At 39.7% G+C, this 22,429-nt stretch overlaps 1 protein-coding gene across 1 annotated transcript in view; it reads left to right on the top strand.

The window, feature by feature from the left end:
- The window catches only part of BTBD1 (BTB domain containing 1), a 48,481-nt gene that overhangs the window by 6,945 nt on the left and 19,107 nt on the right, over positions 1-22,429 (top strand). Inside the window, exons 2-4 of the mRNA XM_043489891.1 lie at positions 4,796-4,952; positions 10,532-10,637; positions 18,013-18,210. Of these exons, the coding sequence (XP_043345826.1) occupies positions 4,796-4,952; positions 10,532-10,637; positions 18,013-18,210 (461 nt within the window). The remainder of the gene's footprint in view (positions 1-4,795; positions 4,953-10,531; positions 10,638-18,012; positions 18,211-22,429) is intronic.

Genomic DNA, 22,429 nt, shown 5'->3' with positions numbered 1-22,429 from the left:
GCCCTGCGTTTTGCATGACGTACTCTGCATATAAGTAAAATAAGCAGGATGATAATATACAGCCTTGATGTACTCCTTTCCTGATTTGGAACCAGTCTGTTGTTCCATGTCCGTTTCTAACCGTTGCTTCTTGACCTGCATACAGATTTCTCAGGAGGCAAGTAAGGTGGTCTGGTGCTCCCATCTCTTGAAGAATTTTCTGCACTTTGTTGTGATCCACACAGAGGTTTTGGCAGAGTCAATAAAGCAGAAATAGATGTTTTTCTGGAACTCTCTTGCTTTTTCGATGATCCAGTGGATGTTGGCAATTTGATCTCTGGTTCCTCTGCCTTTTCTAAATCCAGCTTGAACATCTGGAAGTTCAGTTCATGGTTCATGTACTGTTGAAGCCTGGCTTGGAGAATTTTGAGCATTACTTTGCTAGCGTGTGAGATGAGTGCCATTGTGCGGTATTGTGAGCATTCTTTGGAACTGGAATGAAAACAGACCTTTTGTAGTCCTGTGGCCACTGTTGAGTTTTCCAAATTTGGCATATTGAGTGCAGCACTTTCACAGCATCATCTTTTAGGATTTGAAATAGCTCAACTGGAATTCCATCACCTTCACTAGCTTTGTTCGTAGTGATGCTTCCTAAGGCCCACTTGACTTTGCATTCCAGGATGTCTGGCTTTAGGTGAGTGATCACACCATTGTGGTTATCTGGGTCATGAAAGGCAATTTGAATGGAGTTGTGGGCCATATGTTAGTGACTCAATCGTGTCTGATTCTGTGCAACCCCGTGGACTGCAGTCCACCAGGCTCCTCTGTCTATGGGATTTTCCAGGCAAGAATACTGAAGTGCCTTGCCGTTCCCTTCTCCAGGGAATCTTCTTGACCTCGGGATCAAACCCAGGTCTCCTGCATTGCAGGCAGGTTCTTTACCACTGAGCCACCAGGGAAGCCCTGTGGGCCATATAATATAGTCTAAAAACACAATTCTTTGGTTCCTGGAATGTTCTTCCTACCCTCTTTTCATGTTTTGGATCTCGAGTAGAAGTTCTTGTGGGAACCTCTTCCAGCTTTTTTTGTCAGGGACCCCAATTATAGATTGTTACAGAACCATGTACTTTAATTTTCTGGAACTGGTTTCCTTAAGCTAGAATCTATTCAAACAATGGTAATAAAGGTCCCGCATCTCAGCTCTATAGTTTATAACTCTAGTAATTTTTGCCTGAAAACAAACTAAGACAGATATGAAGACTTCTTCCTATCTCTCCCTTAAAAACTTAATCAGTTTCTCATTTAACAAGGGAATTGAGCATGTTGTTAGCCTTCTGTCCCAGTTAAAATGACTATAGAGAAATACAAAAGCAATCAATCCATTACAGTGAAGACAAAAAAGGGAGAAAGGTTGGAAGTCAGTGTAGAAAAGGGACAAGGCAGGTGGAAGTGTGTTGATAATGAAGTGGAGTGGCTGGAGCCCAGAATCCAGAGAAGAAGGAGCTGTGGTGGAGGTGGGGGCTGTCTTTCCTGGCTTAGCCCCGGCATGGCTCTAGGTTGAGAGCTGGTGGTGAGCAAGGTGAAATGAGAAGGTCATCCCCTCAACCAACTCTTGTATGCTAACCATCACACACCACCACCCACCCCCAGCCCCGGCACCCCCTCCACAATAGCTGACAGACTCCTCTTTACATAAACTAGACAAACCACCTGGGGAGAACTAGGATGCTGGCTTATCTTAGGGAATTCAGAATAATGGCATTGAAAGGGGTGGAGGAGGTGTGGTATCTAACCTAAAGGCTGCTTTCCCACTCTCAGGTAAGGTGTCAATCAACAAGCCTCCCACATACACAGCTCCCCACCCACCTCTCCATTTTGGAGAAGGTTTTAGCTGGAAAGCAATCCTACTTACACAACAGCAAAGAAAACACGCCAGCTACTGGAATGGTCACTGGAGGTAATCATTAAACTTTTGACGTATGAGGAAAATCAGAATATGAATAATAAAGACCAAGAACAAGCTGGTCCTCGAGGAAGTAGGTAATTCAGGGAACAGAAAGGAACTTTTAAAACTTGGAGACTGAGAACATTTTTTGCATCCATGAAAATGAGACATGGTACTATGGAGTTTAAAAAAAAATAATACTCAAGAAGCAAGAATTCTTAGAAATTTAACTGTGTGATTGCTGGGGGGGGGGGCGGAATAGAAGGGCTGGAACACTTGAAATCTTGTGAAATACAGAGGGAAATAGAGATTAAAAATGAAGCAGTATAAAAAATAACTAACGTTTACTAAGTATTTGTGTGTATTTTAACTGATACTAATAGATGGGGAAACAGTGGAAGCATTGTCAGACTTTATTTTCTTGGGCTCCAAAATCACTGCAGATGGTGATTTCAGCCATGAAATTAAAAGATACTTACTCCTTGGAAGGGAAGTTATGACCAACCTAGATAGCATATTAAAAAGCAGAGACATTACTTTGCCAACAAATGTCTGTCTAGTCAAGGCTATGGTTTCTCCAGTGGTCATGTGTGGATGTGAGAGCTGGACTGTGAAGAAAGCTGAGCGCCGAAAAATTGATGCTTTTGAACTATGGTGTTGGAGAAGACTCTTGAGAGTCCCTTGGACTGCAAGGAGATCCAGCCAGTCCATCCTAAAGGAGATCAGTCCTGGGTGTTCACTGGAAGGACTGATGTTGAAGCTGAAACTCCAATACTTTGGCCACCTCATGTGAAGTGTTGACTCATTGGAAAAGACCCTGATGCTGGAAGGGATTGGGGGCAGGCGGAGAAGGGGACAACAGAGGATGAGATGGCTGGATAGCATCACCAACTCGATGGACATGAGTTTGAGTAAACTCCAGGAGTTGGTGATGGACAAGGAGGCCTGGCGTACTGCGATTCATGGGGTCGCAAAGAGTCGGACACGACTGAGCGACTGCACTTGACTAACTGACTGACTGACTGAATCCTCACCGGAGCATTATGAAGAAGATACTGTTGTTCACATTTCTTAACAGAGAGGAGCACAATTGATAACTTGTTTAAAGTCGTGTAGCTAGCAAGTGATGGAACAGATTGAAACTCAAGCGATCTCTTCTTGAGTCCAGGCAAATTAAGAGAGCTCCCACCTGACTGGACTGAGAGTCTAACACTGAAAGCAGTCAGAAGCCCAGAAATGGTGTGTTATGGTAGACAGCTCTTGTGTTTCTTCAGCCTGTTTCCCCATCTTTAAAATGCAGATAGCAGCACCTCCCTTCCTGTGGGAGGATTAAATGAATTGGCATCTGTCACATGATAGAGACTCAACAAATGCTAATTTCCCCTTTTTTTATTCATCCCCCTACCCCTGACTATAAGAGACATAAGGGTTTTTTTAATTCCGTGCACTCATCACTAAGTGGCACGTATCGTTAAGTGAGTATTATGAGGGTGATGTAGATGGCTGGCTTGAAAGGTTTTGGAAAAATGGTTGAAAACAGTGTAATCTTGAAAAACAGCAGCCTTCACTTTTGCACCTGAATTGTAAGGGAGTTGCTCAATCGTGTCCGACTCTTTGTGAGCCAATGGAATGTAGCCCACCAGGCTTCTCTGTCCATGGGATTCTCCAGGCAAGAATACTGGAGTGGGTAACCATTCTCTTCTCCAGGGGATCTTCCCAACCCAGGGATCAAACCCAGGTCTCCTGCATTGCAGACAGATTCTTTACCATCTGAGCCGCCAGGGAAGGATGGGAATGAACAGCTTCCACTGGAAGTAGTTGTAAGGATAATGATCTTATTGGATGCATGCCAGCATTTGGTTAAAGTGGGAAGTTGAGGGACGTAACCAGCTAGAATTTTATCTTGGGCGGTGATTCTGGCCACCAGAATAGAGAAATTGAAAAGCAGAGGGAAGGGACGTGAACTAGAACCTCTTTTCCTCATTCACTCTGTAGTGTTCTGAAAGATATTCATGGGCTTTCAAGTGTTCTAACTCTTAATTCGTATTGCTAAAATAAAATACTTTTTCTCAATGCCTTATTTCTCCAGCACCCTCAGCTGCTCTGAATGTAACTGAGAATTGGGCAGTAAGCGCAAGAGTCTCTGAGGAACCACTGAGGAACTAAAATGAATATGCAGTAGCTTCAGTATAATTCAGCAGGAACTGCCCAGGTCTTCTCTGAGCTTCTTATCCTCTATGTGCACTTCTAGGAATCTGATTTATCTAGTAATAGGTAGAATCAGCTCCTGAGGTGGTGGGTAAGGTGGTATTGGTTTGATAGTATTTTGAGAGAAAATTGTACCTTTATACCCAAAAGCACATAGCAATATGGGGTCATTTAAGATATCAGTAAACTGTTTTATTCTTCTGAACCCCCGTACTCTAGTCTTTGGTCATAATGCTAATTCTGGGATAATAAGGAAAGGTTAAAAGATGCCCAGAATAAGAAGACACCATCATCAGGAAATAAATGGATGTTTTGACATTTAGAGATGTGAACTAAAGCTATCTGTAAGTTTGCTTAAGTGAACACTTTTTGATGAAGAAGAGAGAAAGCTGCTATGGAATGCTAAAAAGCCTTTAAAATTTTGGCTTGAAGACTTAAAGACCTAACTTTAGTCTTCTCTATAAATGGAGACTGCCTACCTCTCAGGATTGATTCAGAATAAAATCAGGTGATGTATGTGCAAATAGCCCTGGCAAGTCTGATGTGCTTTTCAAGTTACGTTTCACTTTGCTCATTATCTTTTCAAATATTCCTCAGAGACTTCAGTGGATTGTTTGTCTAAAACCCTCCTGACTGTCTCTGCAATTTCCACTTGCTTCCCAGATTTCTGTATTCAGATGAAGTTCAAATTGGCCCAGAAACAGTTATGACCACTCTTTATACGGCTAAGAAGTACGCAGTCCCAGCCTTGGAAGCACATTGTGTGGAATTTCTCACCAAACATCTCAGGGCAGATAATGCCTTTATGTTACTTACTCAGGTAAGTTGATGTAGCTAAGGTATGTATCTTTTAACTTTAAAAATTGGGTTTAACTGTATATGAATATTTAATATTTCCTGGAGAATTAGTCCGAGATCATTATTTTAAAGCATATGAAATCTTCTGATTTCATTGAGGGAAATGTATCAGGTTCATATGATTTTAGAATAGAAAAACAAATTAGAGTTAATGTATCATATAGGTGAAGAAACTGAAGAAAGTGTTAGTCACTCAGTTGTGTCCGACTCTTTGAGACCCCATGGACTGTAGCCCATCAGGCTCCTCTGTCCGTGGAATTCTCCAGGCAAGGATCCTGGAGTGGGTTGCCATTCCCTTCTGCAGCGGATCTTCCTGACCCAAGGATCAAACCCAGGTCTCCTGCATTGCAGGTATTGCAGGCAGGTTCTTTACCATCTGAGCCAAGCCTTATGTAAATAGGGTGTTTCATCTCTGTAAAGTTATATAGCTCTTTAGGATTGGAGTTGAGATTAGTGTCCAGTGTTGTTTCTGCTGTGATTGAGAGTATGAGAGTATGAAGCCTTCTGGACCTTAGTGCTCTATTTTTGTTGGATCTGAAGTTAACATTGAGTATTTCAAATCCAGAGCAGTTGTTAAGATTTATTGTATTCTGTCATCTTGGTGACCCACTTCTGGAGGGTTTAGAATTTATTTTTATTTTTGAACACCAAAAACATTTTGTACTGGGGTATAGCCAATTAACAGTGTTGTGATACTTTCAGGTGAACAGTGGAGGGACTCAGCTGTAGGATATATATGTATACATTCTCCCCAAACTCCCCTCCTGTCCACATTGGCACATAACATTGAGCAGAGTTCCATGTGCTGTATAATAGGTTTTTGTTGGTTATCCATTTTTAATATAGCAGTGTGTACATGCTTTTTCCAAAGTCCTTAACTGTACCCACCCCACCCCCCTCACCCCCCCTCCCCCCGCCGGTAACCATGAGTTCATGTTCTAAATCTTTCTGTGAGTCTCTTTCTGTTTTGAAAGTAAGTTCATTTGTATCTTTTCTTTTTTGATTCTACATGTAAGGGATGTTCTATGATATTTTGGAGACGTTCAAATTTAAGAATATTCTTTCTTTGACCCTTATGAAAGTTTTCAACGAGTATACTATAAATACAGAAAAGTGCACACGTCATACATGTATAGTCTGAATGTTTACATACTGAATACATTTATGGAACCATTAACCAGTCCTCAACATACACTATTTAGCACTTGTTAAATGCGTGTAGTCTGAGCTTTATACTCAAGATACAAGTAAATTGATTTTTTTCTTTTTAGACAATGTAATGATACCCTTTTATGAATTATTTAAAAAAATCCTGAGCTAGTCTGTAACTCAGTGCCAGGGGGTGAATTGTGTCCCCAGAATTCACATGTTGAAATTTTAATCCCCAGGACCCTCAGAATGTGACCTTACTTAGAGATAGGGTCTTTACAGAGGTGAGAGAGTTAAAATGAGAGGGGGGGGAAATGTCTAAGCTGATAATATGTAATCCTGCTGAATATTAGTAGTGGAAATAATCATGGATATACCTTAGCTTAACCCTCTCATTTTCTGAATGAAAAAACTAAAACCTGGCTAGTTAACTACCTGCCCAAAGTCTCACAACAGGCTGGGTGGAGTCACACTTGTTTCCCATTGTGCATCCATTCTGTCACATCACAAATGATTGATGATACTTTTTTTCTTTTTTAATCTCTGGTCATTGAGTATTTATAGTTACAGAAGAAAGAACATGCTGATGTCACCTCTTCTTGGACATAATCACAGAACTCCATGTCTGTGTGTATTGTATGCCAGACACAGGCTATTCCATTTGTATATATTATCACATTTACTCCTTCTTTAAGCTGTGATGTTATTTAATATTATTATTATTATCCTCCTTTCAAAGATGAAATGGAAGCTTAATGAGGTAAATACCTTATGTAATGTAAGATAGCAAGTGGTAAAAGGTCTCAACCTTAAACCAGTAGAGTATGGTGATATTGATAATAACTGCAGAATGTATTGAGTGACTTAGTGTGTGCCAGGTCCCATTCTAAATACTTCGTATGCATTAATTCATTTAATCTTTACAATAACTTCAGGAGTTGTAGCTATCCTCGGTAAAGATTTTCTTATCATCCCCTTTTTATATAGAAGCACAGAGAGGTGAAATAACTCAATAAAGATTATATAACTAACAAGTGATATCTGTTGTTTAGTTGCTAAGTCATGTCCGACTCTTTTGTGACCCCATGGAGTGAAGCCCACCAGGCTTCTCTGTCCATGGGATTTCCCAGGCAAGAAGACTGGAATGGGTTGCCATTTCCTTCTCCAGGGGATCTTCCTGACCTGGGAATCAAACCTGCATCTCCTGCATTGGCAGGTGGATTCTTTACCACTTGCACTTTTTTTTTCCCTTTTCTGAACTTGTGATGAAAATCTAATAAAGAAGTTGATATTGTGTGAAGAATATTATTATTGTGTATGATTACACACACATGATTATTGTGTGAAGAACTGTGTGAAGAATTTTATTGTGTGTGAAAAGGGTCACTTAACTACTTTCATTTTTTTAAATTCAGTCATAAAATTTAGAAACCAGTAGGACTTTCCTAGCTGTCCAGTGGTTAAGATGCCGAGCTTCCACTGCAGGGGGCTTGGGTCAGATAGATCCCTGGTTGGGAAACTAGGATCCCATGTGCTACATGATGTGGCCAAAAAAAGAAAAATTAGAAGCCAATAAATTAAACTTTGATAGTGAAAATCCACTTTATAGTTCAGTAAGCCAAAGTCAGCTGTATACTCTTGCTCAACATGTATCTTACTTTCTTTTGCTTACCATTAAGTCTCTGGGATTCATTCCTTTTGTTGTAGATCTACACACAGCAATATGGGTCTGAAAGTCTGCATTTCTAACAGACTTTCAGATGATGCTGGTGCTTCTGAACCGCATTTTTTTTTCATTTATTTTTATTAGTTGGAGGCTAATTACTTTACAATATTGTAGTGGGTTTTGTCATACATTGACATGAATCAGCCATAGAGTTACACGTATTCCCCATCCCGATCCCCCCACCCACCTCCCTCTCCACCTGATCCCTCTGGGTCTTCCCAGTGCACCAGGCCCGAGCACTTGTCTCATGCATCCCACCTGGGCTGGTGATCTGTTTCACCGTAGATAGTACACATGCTGTTCTTTTGAAACATCCCACCCTCACCTTCTCCCACAGAGTCCAAAAGTCCGTTCTGTATATCTGTGTCTCTTTTTCTGTTTTGCATATAGGGTTATCATTACCATCTTTCTAAATTCCATATATATGTGTTAGTATGCTGTAATGATCTTTATCTTTCTGGCTTACTTCACTCTGTATAATGGGCTCCAGTTTCATCCATCTCATTAGAATTGATTCAAATGAATTCTTTTTAACAGCTGAGTAATATTCCATGGTGTATATGTACCACAGCTTCCTTATCCATTCGTCTGCTGATGAGCATCTAGGTTGCTTCCATGTCCTGGCTATTATAAACAGTGCTGCGATGAACATTGGTGCGCACGTGTCTCTTTCAGATCTGGTTTCCTCAGTGTGTATGCCCAGGAGTGGGATTGCTGGGTCATATGGCAGTTCTATTGCCAGTTTTTTAAGAAATCTCTGCACTGTTCTCCATAGTGGCTGTACTAGTTTGCATTCCCACCAACAGTGTTAAGAGGTTTCCCTTTTCTCCACACCCTCTCCAGCATTTATTGCTTGTAGACTTTTGGATAGCAGCCATCCTGACTGGTGTGTAATGGTACCTCATTGTGGTTTTGATTTGCATTTCTGAACCACATTTTGAGTAGCAGGGCTTAACATATGTCACTGAGGAAAAAAGGAACTTTTCAGTGCTTTGTTGCTCTTAGAACTCAACATTACTCCAGATTTTTCATGTGAATTAGCCCACGAATTGTCATGTGAATGTCTTGTTCCTGCCAAGTGAATCATTTGAACTGAGCATGTTCATTTACTTGAGAGGGCCTATGCCAGCATCCCTCTAAAACAAAGAACCAGTGTGCTGTCCCAGCATGGATTACACAAGGAAAACACTCTGGGACAATACAGTCATTAAAAATAGTGTCACACTCAAATTTAGAGAAAATTAATTTTACTCCTAAGTAGGAGCAGTAGATTCCCAGGCAAATATGATATCGTATTGAATGACTGAAAATATTGCTACTCTGAATAAAATAACTTTTACCAAAAATTATTTTTCCTAAAAGTAAAATAATCCATTTTTCTGCATAAATACTAACTCAGCTATAAACACTGAGTTGGCCAGCTAAAATATCTGCCAACATTAGAATTTTACTTACTTTTAAACTTGTTTTTTTGAATTATAATGTACATCCTGACAAAGCATATGTTATAAGTTTGACTTCTGACTTCTTAAAGCTCAACTTTGGTGAAATCATATAGCAGTTGACTCTTGACCAACATGGCCCTGAACTTAGTGGGCCCACTTATACATGTAATTTTTTTGGTAGTAAATAGTACATGATTTGTGGTTGATTGAATCCGTGGATATGGAAGAACCTCAGATGCAAAGGTCCAACTGTAAGTTCTGTGTGGATTTTCAACTGCACAGAGGTCGGTGCCCTCAACCTGCAAGTTGTTCAAGGGTCAGCTGTATACTCTTTCGCTCAACATATACAGTACTTCCTTATGCCTACCATTAAGGATGCATTCCTGTTGCTGTGTGTAGTTGTAGATCGTTCATTCTCATTGTATAATATTCTATCATGTGAATTTACTTATTTGCTTTTCTGTTGTTAGGCCTGGTTTTTGCTTAGGTTCCCAGAATTTTAATGCTCTAAAACTTTTGTACTTTATTCTCTTCCCCCCAATCAAACAGGAAATGGGGGGGAAAATCTGTTTGTTCTGGTATGCTTAACAATTGATGTTATCATTTAGTGAAAGGATCCTAAGACTGGGATTTAAGGGCTGGCTTCTCCTGTGGCTCAGCTGGTTAAGAATCCGCCTGCAATGCCGGCGACCTGGATTCAACCCCTGGTTGGGAAGATCCCCTGGAGAAGGGAAAGGCTACCCACTCCAGTATTCTGGCCTGGAGAATTCCATGGACTGTATAGTCCATGGGGTCACAAAGTGTCAGGCACAACTGAGCGATTTTCACTTTCACTTTGGAACATAGCTGGCTAGAGTCAGTGCACCTCCCTGAGCCTCTCTTTTCTCATCTGTGTAATGGGAAGATGTCTGCCTTAGCTACCCTAGATTGTTTCATTAAGGATCAAAATATGTAATATATAAGTGCATATGTATGCATATAAAAATAAAAATAACAGTTGTTAGTGGTAATTGAATTAATTGTTATCTTTTGGACATTTGTGCTTTTTCGCTTTTATTTCTGATTGTGGAATGAAAAGTTTTAAGCATATTATAATTTATTTTAAGTATGAGTTTCTATATAATTGGCAGTTACAACTGTTTACAGTGTTACTTTTGAATATGGACAGCCTGAAGTTAGAATAACTGTGAAAATAAAATAACTATCTTTTTATATGTTTAGGCTCGTTTATTTGATGAACCTCAGCTTGCTAGTCTTTGTCTAGACACAATAGACAAAAACACAATGGATGCAATAAGTGCAGAAGGGTTTACTGATATTGACATAGGTAAGTTCACTGTGAATTAAAATGTTACCTTTTAAGTACAGTAATGCGTTAACCTAGTGAGCCTTGTTGGCAGAGGAGCTGTTTTTAAATCAGTGGTTTTTCCAGGTGATTTTAAGTCTGCCTCTTTAAGAGTTTTGCTTTCTCTATTTTGCTGAAATAGTCCTAAAAGTCTTAACTACCTCATTGCCTTTTAAAAGATAGCAGATCAAACAAATTTTCATGCTTACCATATGCATAGCATTATATTAGGGCTCTACAAGAAATACAAAGAAGGGTAAGATTTGATTTTTTTTTCTTTAGGAAACTGTCATCTATTTGGAGAATCAGGGAAGAAATATGTGAAAATTAAGATTAAGACATTACACAGAAAAGATGACATATGGCAAAATGTCTTTTCGCCTTTTCAGAATTAGATACATAGAAAATAATTACTATGCAAATCCAAAATGTGGAGAGAGCTCCTCATAATGGGATGTTAGGAGAATCTTGGCACAGGAAGTTCTGACATAGGCCTTAGGGAATGGATAGTATTTGAGAATGAAGAGGGGAGGGCATTAGAGGCAGGTAGAACCACATGAAGAAAGCGTGTGTAGAGGATGGGCAGTGCAGGGCAAGTGAAATCCAGGGTGTGGGGGCCATGCAGTCACAGGCTCAGGAGCTTGAATTTTGTCATGTAGGGGAGCAGAAAGAGCGGATCCAGCCTGTAACTCTAAATATCACCATCATCTAGTAAGCCCAAAGTATCTTTTATCTTATTCTGGGCTCCAAATTTGTGTAGCCAACTATTTACTTGACATCTTCGTTTGGAGCTCTTACAGGCATTTCCAGTAGCACAGCTATAAGAAAGCCATTGATTGTCCCATACCCCCAGTTATCTTTTCTGTTCCTTTCCAGTTGGTTTTTTTTTTTTTTAACTCTTCCTTAATGACACCACCATGCATAACTAAAAACCTAGAAGTTATTTTTAACTATCTTTCATACCCCACATGCAGTTTATCAGCGTATGTTCTCTGCTCTCCAGTCAAAAGTATGCTGGGGGAATTCCTGGTGATCCAATGGCTAGGAGTTGGTGCTTTCATTGCTGGGCCCAGGTTCGGTCCCTGGTCAGAGAACTAAAATATGACAAGCTGTATGGTGCAGCCCACCCCCCACCCCCCTAAAAAATAGTATCCTGAGTTATGACTATGTCTTACTTTGCCTGTTGCTCCCACCTGGTCTTAGTCACTGTTCTCATTCACCTGGATAAGCTTTGTGCACTCCTGTTGTCTCCCTGCTGCCACTCACTCTTTTTTTTTTTTTTTACTTTATTTTTATTTTTTATTGGACTATAATTACTTTACAATGTTGTATTGGTTTCTACCATATGACATTGTGAATCAGCTATCTGTGTGTGTGTGTGTGTGTACCCTCCCTCTTGTGCCTCCCCCGCCGTCCCACCCCTTTAGGTCATCACAGAGCACCTAGCTGTGCTCCCTGGGCGATACAGCATCTTCCCACTGGCTGTCTGTTTTGCATATGATAAGGTGTGTGTTTCAATGCTACTCTTTCAATTCATCCCACCCTCTCCTTCCCCTATTGTGTCCACAATTCTGTTCTTCACATCTGTCTCTATTCCCGCCCTGTAGATAGGTTCATCAATACCATTTTTCTAGATTCCATATATATACATTAATGTATGAATATTTCTTTTTCTCTTTCTGACTTATTTCACTCTGTATAACAGGCTCTAGGTTCATCCATCTCAGATCAACTGACTCAAGTTTCTTCCTTTTTATGGCTGAGCAATATTCCATTGTATATGTGTACTGCAACTTCTTTATCCATTCATCTGTCAGTGGACATCTAGGTTGCATTCCATGTCCTGACTCTTATAAATAGTGCTGCAGTGAACATCGGGGTACGGGTGTATTTCTGAATTATGGTTTTCTTATGGTATATGCCCAGTAGTAGGATTGCTGGGTCATGTTGTTCAGTCGCTTGGTTGTGTCCAACTGTGACCCAATGAATTGCAGCACACTAGGCTTCCTGTCCTTCACTGTCTCTTGGAGTTTGCTCAGACTCATGTCCATTGAGTCAGTGATGCCATCCAACCACCTCATCCTCTGTCACCCCCTTTTCCTCCTGCCCTCCGTCTCTCCCAGTGTCAGGGTCTTTTCCAGTGAGTTGGCTCTTCACATCAAGTGGCCAAAGTATTGGAGCTTCAGCATCAGTTCTTCCAGGGTTGAATATTCAGGGTTGATTTTCTTTAGGATTGACTGGTTTGATCTCCTTGCTATTCAAGGGACTTTGAAGAATCTTCTCCAGCTGGGTCATATGGTAGTTTTATTCCTAGTTTTTAAAGGAATCTCCATACTGTTCTCCGTAGTGGCTGTATCAATTTACATTCCCACCAGTAATGCAAGAGTGTTCCCTTTTCTCCACACACTCTCCAGCATTTATTGTTTGTAGATTTTTTGATGATGGTCATTCTGACCAGTGTGAGGTGATACCTCATTGTGGTTTTGATTTGCATTTGTCTAATAATGAGCAATGTTGAGCATCTTTTTGTGTGTTTGTTGGCCATCTGTATGTCTTCTTTGGAGAAATGTCTGTTGATGTCTTCTGCCCATTTTTTGATTGGGTTGTTTGTGTTTCTGATATTGAGCTGCAAGAGCTGCTTAAAGTTGGGGAATTAATCCTCTGTCTGTTGCTTCATTTGGAGTTATTTTCTCCCATCTTGGGGGTTGTCTTCTCATCTTGTCCACTCACTCTTGCTTTCATCCTGTCCATTCTCTCCACAGCAGCAAATTGTATCACCTCCTTGGCTTCCAGTGTCTTCCCACTGCAATTAGAGTAAGATTCAAATCACTTACAGAACTTACAAGATCCTACATGATTAGGCCTTTTATTGGGGTAGGCTACGCTTGGCCATGGTGCTGATAACAGATATACCCCAAAATGCAAGCTCAACACATTTGCACAGATAAACCCCCCAAATGCATACTGACTCCAACACAAAGAAATTGATTTCACACTCACACAGCAGTCCAAGGCAGTATCCCTGGCCGGTGATTAGCTTTCTGCTACTTCCTATGGCTGAGCTATTATCTGTACCTTGATGACAGATGTGAAAACACCCATGTTTTATGAGCTTTGGCCTTGAAATGGCACCCTCGTCTTGGCTCTTACTTCACTGGACAGAATTCAGTCACCAGACCCCTCCTAGCTTCAGGGGAGGCAAGGAGATGCAGATGATTCACATCCCAGGAAGAAGAGAAAACAGAAGTTTTCTAAAGAGTTGGCAGTCATTACTTACCTCTCTCTCTCACCTGTCCCCTGCCATTCTGTTCCTCATTCTCTGTGTTCCATTTACACTGGCCACAGTTACTTTGATTTTTTGAGCCTTTGTATTTGCTATTCCTTTTGATTGGAATCCTTTTCCCCACTCTAAATCTTTGTATTATTGTTCAGTCACTCAGTCGTGTCTTACTCTGCAACCCCATGGACTGCAGCATGCCGGGCTTCCCTGTCCTTCACTATCTCCCAAAGTTTGCTCAGACTCATGTTCATTGAGTAAGTGATGCCATCCAACCATCTCATCCTCTCTCGCCCCCTTCTCCTCATACCCTCAATCTTTCCCAGCATTAGGGTCTTTTCTAATGACCCTTGGCTCTTCACATCAGATGACCAAAGTATTGGAGCTTCTTTGTATGGCTACCTCTTTTTAATCATTCAGATCTTAGGTTAAAGGTTACCTGAGATGTGCCATCTCACACCCACTTAAAGTAGATACCACATTCCCCTAAACAATCCCTGTTGCATTACTCAGATTTCTTTTTCTCTTAATGTGTATCACTGAGTATCTTGTCTGGGTCTTTGTTTCTGTATATGTTGATTGTCGACCTTCCCCTTCTAGATTGTAAACTTCTTAAACTCTAAACTCCTTTGTCTTGTTTACCACTGTACCTCCAACACTGAAAGCAGTAGAACACAATACGTGTTCAGTTAATATTTGTTAGATTAATTGGCTGTGTCTAGAATGTTGCCTTTCCTTCCCGTCTTGGCTGGTTCTTACTCAGTCTTCATGTCTTGGCTCAGATTATAACTCTGCAGAGACTCCTTTCTTAAAAGCTGCTACCCTCCTCCTTCCATGAAATTTAATATATTCCTGTTTACAGTAACATCTCTGTCTTGGTTTGCGTGTCTGTTGCTTATTACCATGGGAAGGATTTATACTCTTCCTACGTTACCCTGAAGGGCAGGCACTGCATTAGGCTCCTCCCCAGCACCTGCGCATTGTGTGCTCCTCAGTTTTTGTTGAGTTACTGGATGTTTGAGAGCCCTGAGCACTCCACCCATTGGCAAGGAAGCATGGCTCAATCCCAGTTTCTTTGCTTTGAAGGGGCGTCAGGTGCTCCACTTCAGTCCACTCTCATGTGAAATAATGCTGCTGACATCAGGGTGACTCACTCCAAGAAGCTGTTTTGTAAATAGCTTCTACATCAGTCATGCCATTGGGTCCTGGAAGTCTTGAAGTAGGCTCCTTGCACAGGATGAAAACCCCATAAATATTTGTTGATTAAATTTGACTCGCAGTGGTTTAGATTAAACCCAGTATTGTATTATGTATATAAATATAATCTTATGTGCTTTCATGATCTTTATTAGGCTCTCAGCTGTCATTTCTTATTATAACACATCTGTCAATAGAAGACCTATGTGTTCTCACCTCATAGTCTAGTTTGCCTCAAGTGTATTTGTTAAGACTTGGGAATGAAAGAACAGTCTAGGAGCTGAGAGGAAGCAAGCCCTGGCTTCAGGAGCTTTTTTCAATAGCTGTTTTACATTCTGGGGGTGCTTTTTCTCCTCTGGCGTTTGAATACATGCTCTAGAGGCATTTGCTTACCTTTTTACAAGTAGTGAGATACTGTTTCTCTCACAGCATTCTGTCAAAGGAAAAAGATAATACATCCTTTGATAGAATAGAATCAATTTACATTATGCCAGGGGCAGTATAATGTGCCTTTTTTTTTTTTTTTAAGTCTTTAAGTTTTTGTGTTTATCTTTACTGCAGTAACTAGCATACAAGGTAGAGACATATATGTTGGAAGTTGTCTGTTTTTCTATTGAATGATTAAATATTATGGTGATGATGTCTTCCTAATTCTGTAACTATTGAGGTATATTGATTTACATTCATTTTCTGGGTATTCCTGGGGTCTTAGTTTATACACATCTACTCAGCTGTTAGAGAAGAAAAAAACTTGAGTTTTTAAAAATCAAAAGGTTATGCTTAACCTTTTCATTTTTAACATACTGTTGAGCCCCTTCTGTGTTCTAGGGACCGTGACATCTTTGCTGGAATGATACCTGTGTTTGTTATTAAACCAATATTTGGTTGTGGTATGAATGTGTAGGCCACTGCAGAATAAAATTTTGTTTTTAACAAATTTTTCTGAGGTGTGTGTTTCTGGGCAATTTAATTGTATTTTAATGTTTTCATTGATTTCTACAATTTCTAATTTCTACATCCTCATTTTTATTGAAATTTAACTTAAAATACAATTGTTAGATATTTTATAATAGTGCCTACTATATTGAGGTTCTTTAGAAAATAAGATTCTCTAAGTAATTTTTCTGTACATCTTGAACAGTCTTTTTTTTTTTTTTTTTAAAGAAACAAGGCTTTCGTTTTGACCATTTGAGAAAGATACCTAAAAAATGTTTTACTTTGCTTGTCCTTATTAAATAATACATATTGACTATAATTTAGGATTCTTCTGGTTATTAGTACTCATTATTATCAGTATCAGTTATTGTAAACTGAAGCCGTTAGGTCTCTGAAGTTTTTTTTAACATCTCTTTCTCTTTGTGTAAAAGACTCCACACTATCCTTTTCAAGTACTTCTGCCTACTTTTCAGAGTTTTTCTCTCTTCTTGTCCCTGTTAGATTGCAGCATGTCATCTCATGTTAATATGTTAGCCTCTAAAACCCTTTTCTCTGAACTTACTGCTTCTGTAAGTCTACTGTAGCTTAAAAATAACTCAGCCTATTTTAATTTTGCCCATGATAAGAGGAAAAGGATTCTGAGTGAGGGCCTGAGTTACGGTCATGACATTTATACTCAGATGTCAAATAGGGCTTCAAACTTGGTATGTCCAAAATTAAACTTCAGCCTCTCACCGCTTCCTCTCCCCACCCCACTTCCGCATAGTTGCTCTCATCCCAGTTGGTGCCACTGTCAGCCCACCATTGCTTACCATTAACCTGGACTCAGGCTTCCTGTCACCCCTTTTTCCAGTCTGTTAGGAAGTCTCCTGTCTCCTTTCAAAATATACCCTGAATCCTGTCATTTTTCACCACTTCTGCCTGGTCCAAGCCACCATCACCTCTCACCTGGGACCCCACAAGAACCTCCCTACTGATAGTGTTTCCACTCTTGCCTCTGTTACCATCTCTTCTCATCACAGCTTCCAGTGTGGTCCTTAGAGAGCATAAAATGTCACAGCCCAATACCCTCTAAGGGTTCTCTTTTTCACTCAAAAGCCAAATGATCTGCAGGGTGCCTTAGGAATGCATCCTGCTTCCCCCGTAGTCTAGCTTCCTCACCTCCTACTTTCCCTCTTGCTCACTCACTTCCCGCCACACTGGCCTCCTGATTCTTCCTCAGACACGCCAGGCACACCCTCGTTAAGAGACCCTTCGCACTGGCTGGTCCTGGAGTGCTGCTTCTCGAGATGTCTATCTGGCCTACCAACCCTGACCCAAAGCCTCCTTCAGATCTTAGTTCAAATGAGGCCGATCCAAACCATCCTGTTTTAAGCTGCATTTCTGATTATTCTACTTACCCTGCTATTTTTTCCTACATTTATTATTGACACATTATAACTTACTTATGTTTATTTAATGATTACCCCATTAGAATGTAAGCTCCATGAAGGAAAGAATTTTTAGACCTTTTTGTTTAATAATGTATCCTTGGTGTCTAAAATAATGCCTAACACATTGTGAGGGGTTAATCAGAAATATTTGCTGAATGAATGAATTAACCGTAATCTGTAGATTCTATGAATTTGTTCATTACTGATTGGGAGCCTTTTTCTCTGACTTATTATTCTTATCCTGGATATTTGAGTTTGCTTGTAAATGGCATGAAATATATAAGGAGATACTGTATGTAGGCTTTCATATATGATAATAAGTTCAATATTAACCTTATTGTAATTTTTTAAAGAATTCTTTGCAGTTCCTTTAATATTTTTAAATGTAGAACCTATAGCTTTAAGTCACCTATTTTTTATTGAGAGTTGAAATTTTAATATAAGCATATTTGTCAGTATTTTGTTAAATAGCAAAATATTCCTAATTTGACTTATTTTTGTAAATTACCTGTAGACACACTCTGTGCTGTTCTAGAAAGAGACACTCTTAGTATTAGAGAATGTCGACTTTTTGGAGCTGTTGTACGATGGGCAGAAGCAGAATGTCAAAGACAACAATTGCCTATGACCTTTGGAAACAAGCAGAAAGTTCTGGGGAAAGCACTGTCCTTGATCCGCTTCCCACTGATGACCATTGAGGAGTTTGCGGCAGGTAAGGCTATAATGTGTCCAAAATCTACTTGAAACTATTGCAGTGGGCAGTCAGTCTCCCTGTGCGAGGGAGAAAAACAAGCTATTTATGTATGTACATTTGTGTGTGTAATTTCCTCCAGTTCTCCTGATAGCCCTTGAAGATAATATTGTAGGTTATATACATACTTAACATTTGTAAAATTATATATTTTATATCTTTTAAAAATATTATAGATACATAGAAGTTATACGGTATCTTACAGGTTTAAGAATGGAACCTGGAAAAAAAAAAGAATGGAACCTGGGAGGGGTTAAGCACCTTACCCAGAGTTACAATGACAGATCTTTCTGACTCTTAGAGGTGATGCTTCTTAGTTCTATGACCAGTTCTTATTTCCCCTATCAACACTGAGTATATTCTGCTTCTAAGTCATGGCCAGATTGATTTAAAAGAAAAAAATCTCATAATTGTTTACAGTTATACTTCTTTATGTTTATTGGACATTTGTATTTTTTTCTTAACATTCATGACTTTTATTCTATTTGAGGTATTCAAGTTTTTCTTATTATGTTCCAGTATTCTCCCAAGTTGTTTTTTGCTGGTTGGAATCACTTGTTTTTTTCTTTCTGTAAATTGTTTTTAACATCTACATAGTAAAATGGATAAATACTGTGAACACACCTATGTAACCGCACATACCACTTTATAGTACATTATCATTTCCCTCCAGTCTCCATCATGCATGTCTCTCCTAGCCTTTTGTCTCCCTCCCAAAGGTGACTACTTTGTGGCTTCTATAAATGAGTTTTGTCTGTTTTTAAACTTACTATAAAGGAAGCCATGCATTCAGCATGTATTCTTTTGTGTGTGGCTTCTTTCTCTTGACACTGTGTCTGTTAGATTCATCTACATGGCTGTGTATGGCACAACCACACACTTTTTCATTGCTGCATAATCTGTATGGATGAACCATGATTTATTTATCCACTTTACTGTTGGACATTTATGTTGTTTCTATATGGGACCACTGAGAACATTCTTATACCTGTGGCTTGGTGTCTATATGTGAACATTTCTACTGAGTATGAGCAGTACAGTTGCAAAGTTGCAGAGTGTACATATGTTAGCATTGGTAGATCCTACCAAACAGTGGCCCAAAGTAGTTGTAACAGTTCACAGTCAAATACCAAACTTAGTCAAGAGTTCATTCCAGTTGCCTCATATCCTCTCCATTATATGTATATAATCTGACAGAAGACTTGTATCCAGAATATGTTAGACACGTATATAATGTGTGTATACACAGCTAATATCCCCCAGTCTGTGAAATTGTCTTTTCATTATCTTAATGCTGTCTTTTTATAAATAGAAGATCTTAATTTTAATGAATTAATTTATCAATCTTTTTGTTTAAGGTGAAGACTTTTTATGTCTTCCTTAAGAAATTTTACCTGCCTCAAGGTAATAAAAGATATTCTCTTAGATTTTCTTCTAGAAAGTTTATTGTTTTACATTTAACTTTTCAGTCTGTAATCCAGTTGGGTTTTTGTTTTTTGTGGTTTTTTTTTCCACACGTGTGTGGTATGAGGTTAGGGGTCAACATTCATTTTTTCCCTATGTGACTGTATATTAAAAACTACCCTTGCCCCCATGCCCAGCAGTGCTAAAGTGAAAGTATTAGTTGCTCAGTCATGTCTGGCTCTTTGCAACCCCATGGACTTTAGCCCTCCAGGTTCCTCTGTCCATGGAATATTCTAGGCAAGAATACTGGAGTGGGTTGCTATTTCCTCCTCTAGGGGATCTTCCTGACCCAGGGATCAAACCTGCATCTCCCACATTGCAGGCTGATACTTTGTCATCTGAGCCAACAACAATGCTAGTGAAAGTGAAACTTGCTCAGTGTCTGACTCTTTGTGACCCCGTGGAATAATTCTCCAGGCCAGAATACTGGACTGGGTAGCCTTTCCCTTCTCCAGGGGATCGTCCCAACCCAGAGATCGAACCCAGGTCTCCTGCACTGCAGGTGGATTCTTTACCAGCTGAGCCACAAGGGAAGCCCAAGAATACTGGAGTGGGTAACCTATCCCTTCTCCAGTGGATATTCCCGACCCAGGAATCAATCTGGGATCTCCTGCGTTGCAGGCGGATTCTTCACCAACCAAGCTACAGCAGTGCTAACTTCTGTAAATCAACTCACTGTATACGAATGAATCTATTTCTGTAATGTTTATTCCACTCTGCTGTTGTATTGTTTATACTTGAACCAAATCTGTGGGGTTTTCATTTCTGTAGTTTTAAAGTGAATCTTGAGATCTGATAGTGAAAATCCTCTAGCTTTGTTCTTCTGGATTGTCTTCGCTATTCTTGGTCTTAAGTATTTTCATATAAATGTTTTAAGCAGCTTGTTAAGTTTCCACCCAAAAAAAGTCATGGGTTTCTGATTGGAATTACATAGAATCCATTGATTGGTGTGGGGATAATTGATATTTTTATGATACTCTGTTTTCTAATCCATAAACTTTAAGTCTTTAAAAATTTCTCTTAGTAGTATTAATATTAATATTTTCTGGTAGCAGTCTTGCATATATTTTGGTAGGTTTATTCTGTATATATTTGACTTGCTAAATGTTATTACAGTGATTGGTTTTTTAATTTTCATGTCCTAATTAATTGTTTGCCACTAGAAATGCAGTTGGTTTTCCTGTATTGACTTTGTATCTAGGGACCTTGCTAAATTCACAAATTCTAATAATTCATTTGTAGTTCATTGTGCATAGTCTACATGTACAGTTATGTGATCTGCAAACAAAGATAATTCTGTCTGTTCCCTTCTAATCCTTAGACATTTCTTTTTCTTGCCTTAGTGTATGACTTACAAGTTTGAGCATGCTAAGAGGTATGAATAAGTGAATATCTTGTATTATTTTGTCTTAGGCAGAAAGTTTTCAGTATTTCCCAACAGAGGAATTTATGCTTGCTGTAAACTTTTTGTAGATAGCCTTTATTGGATTAAGAAAGTTTCCTTCTGTTACTACTCTACTAAGAGTTTGACTGTGTGGATCACAATAACTGTGGAAAATTCTGAAAGAGATGGGAATACCAGACCACCTGACCTGCCTCTTGAGAAACCTGTATGCAGGTCAGGAAGCAACAGTTAGAACTGGACATGGAACAACAGACTGGTTCCAAATAGTAAAAGGAGTACATCAAGGCTGTATATTGTCGCCCTGCTTGTTTAACTTATATGCAGAATACATCATGAGAAACGCTGGGCTGGAAGAAGCACAAGCTGGAATCAAGACTGCTGGGAGAAATATCAATAACCTCAGATATACAGGTGACACCACCCTTATGGCAGAGAGTGAAGAGGAACTAAAGAGCCTCTTGATGAAAATGAAAGAGGAGAGGGAAAAAGGTGGCTTAAAGCTCAACATTCAGAAAACTAAGATCATGGCATCCGGTCCCATCACTTCATGGGAAATAGATGGGGAAACAGTGGAAACAGTGTCAGACTTTATTTTTGGGGGCTCCAAAATCACTGCGGATGGTGACTGCAGCCATGATATTAAAAGACTCCTTGGAAGGGAAAGTTATGACCAACCTAGACAGCATATTAAAAAGCAAAGACAAAAAAAAAAAAAGCAGAGACATTACTTTGCCAACAAAGGTCCGTCTGGTCAAGGCTATGGTTTTTCCAGTGGTCATTTTATCGATGTGAGAGTTGGACTGTGAAGAAAGCTGAGCGCCGAAAAATTGATGCTTTTGAACTGTGGTGTTGGAGAAGACTCTTGAGAGTCCCTTGGACTGCAAGGAGATCCAACCAGTCCATCCTAAAGGAGATCAGTCCTGGGTGTTCATTGGAAGGACTGATGCTGAAGCTGAAACTCCAATACTTTGGCCACCTCATGCGAAGAGTTGACTCATTGGAAAAGACCCTGATGCTGGGAGGGATTGGGGGCAGGAGGAGAAGGGGATGGCAGAGGATGAGATGGTTGGATGGCATCACCGACTCGATGGGCATGGGTTTGAGTAAACTCCGGGAGTTGGTGATGGACAGGGAGGCCTGGCGTGCTGCGATTCATGGGGTCACAGACCTGAACTGAAGAGTTTTATCATGAATTTTATCAAATGTTTCTCCTCTGTTGAGATAGTGATGCAGTTTTCCCCTTTAATTTTCTTAATATGCATTGTTTGATTTTCCAAGTTAAACCTTTGGATTCCTTACATAAACCAGACT

Source organism: Cervus canadensis, chromosome 17 (assembly GCF_019320065.1).
Source record: "Cervus canadensis isolate Bull #8, Minnesota chromosome 17, ASM1932006v1, whole genome shotgun sequence".
NCBI classification, from domain to species: Eukaryota; Metazoa; Chordata; class Mammalia; order Artiodactyla; family Cervidae; genus Cervus; species Cervus canadensis.
Note: the sequence above shows the minus strand (reverse complement) of the source record. Positions and strands in the feature narration are given on the sequence as shown.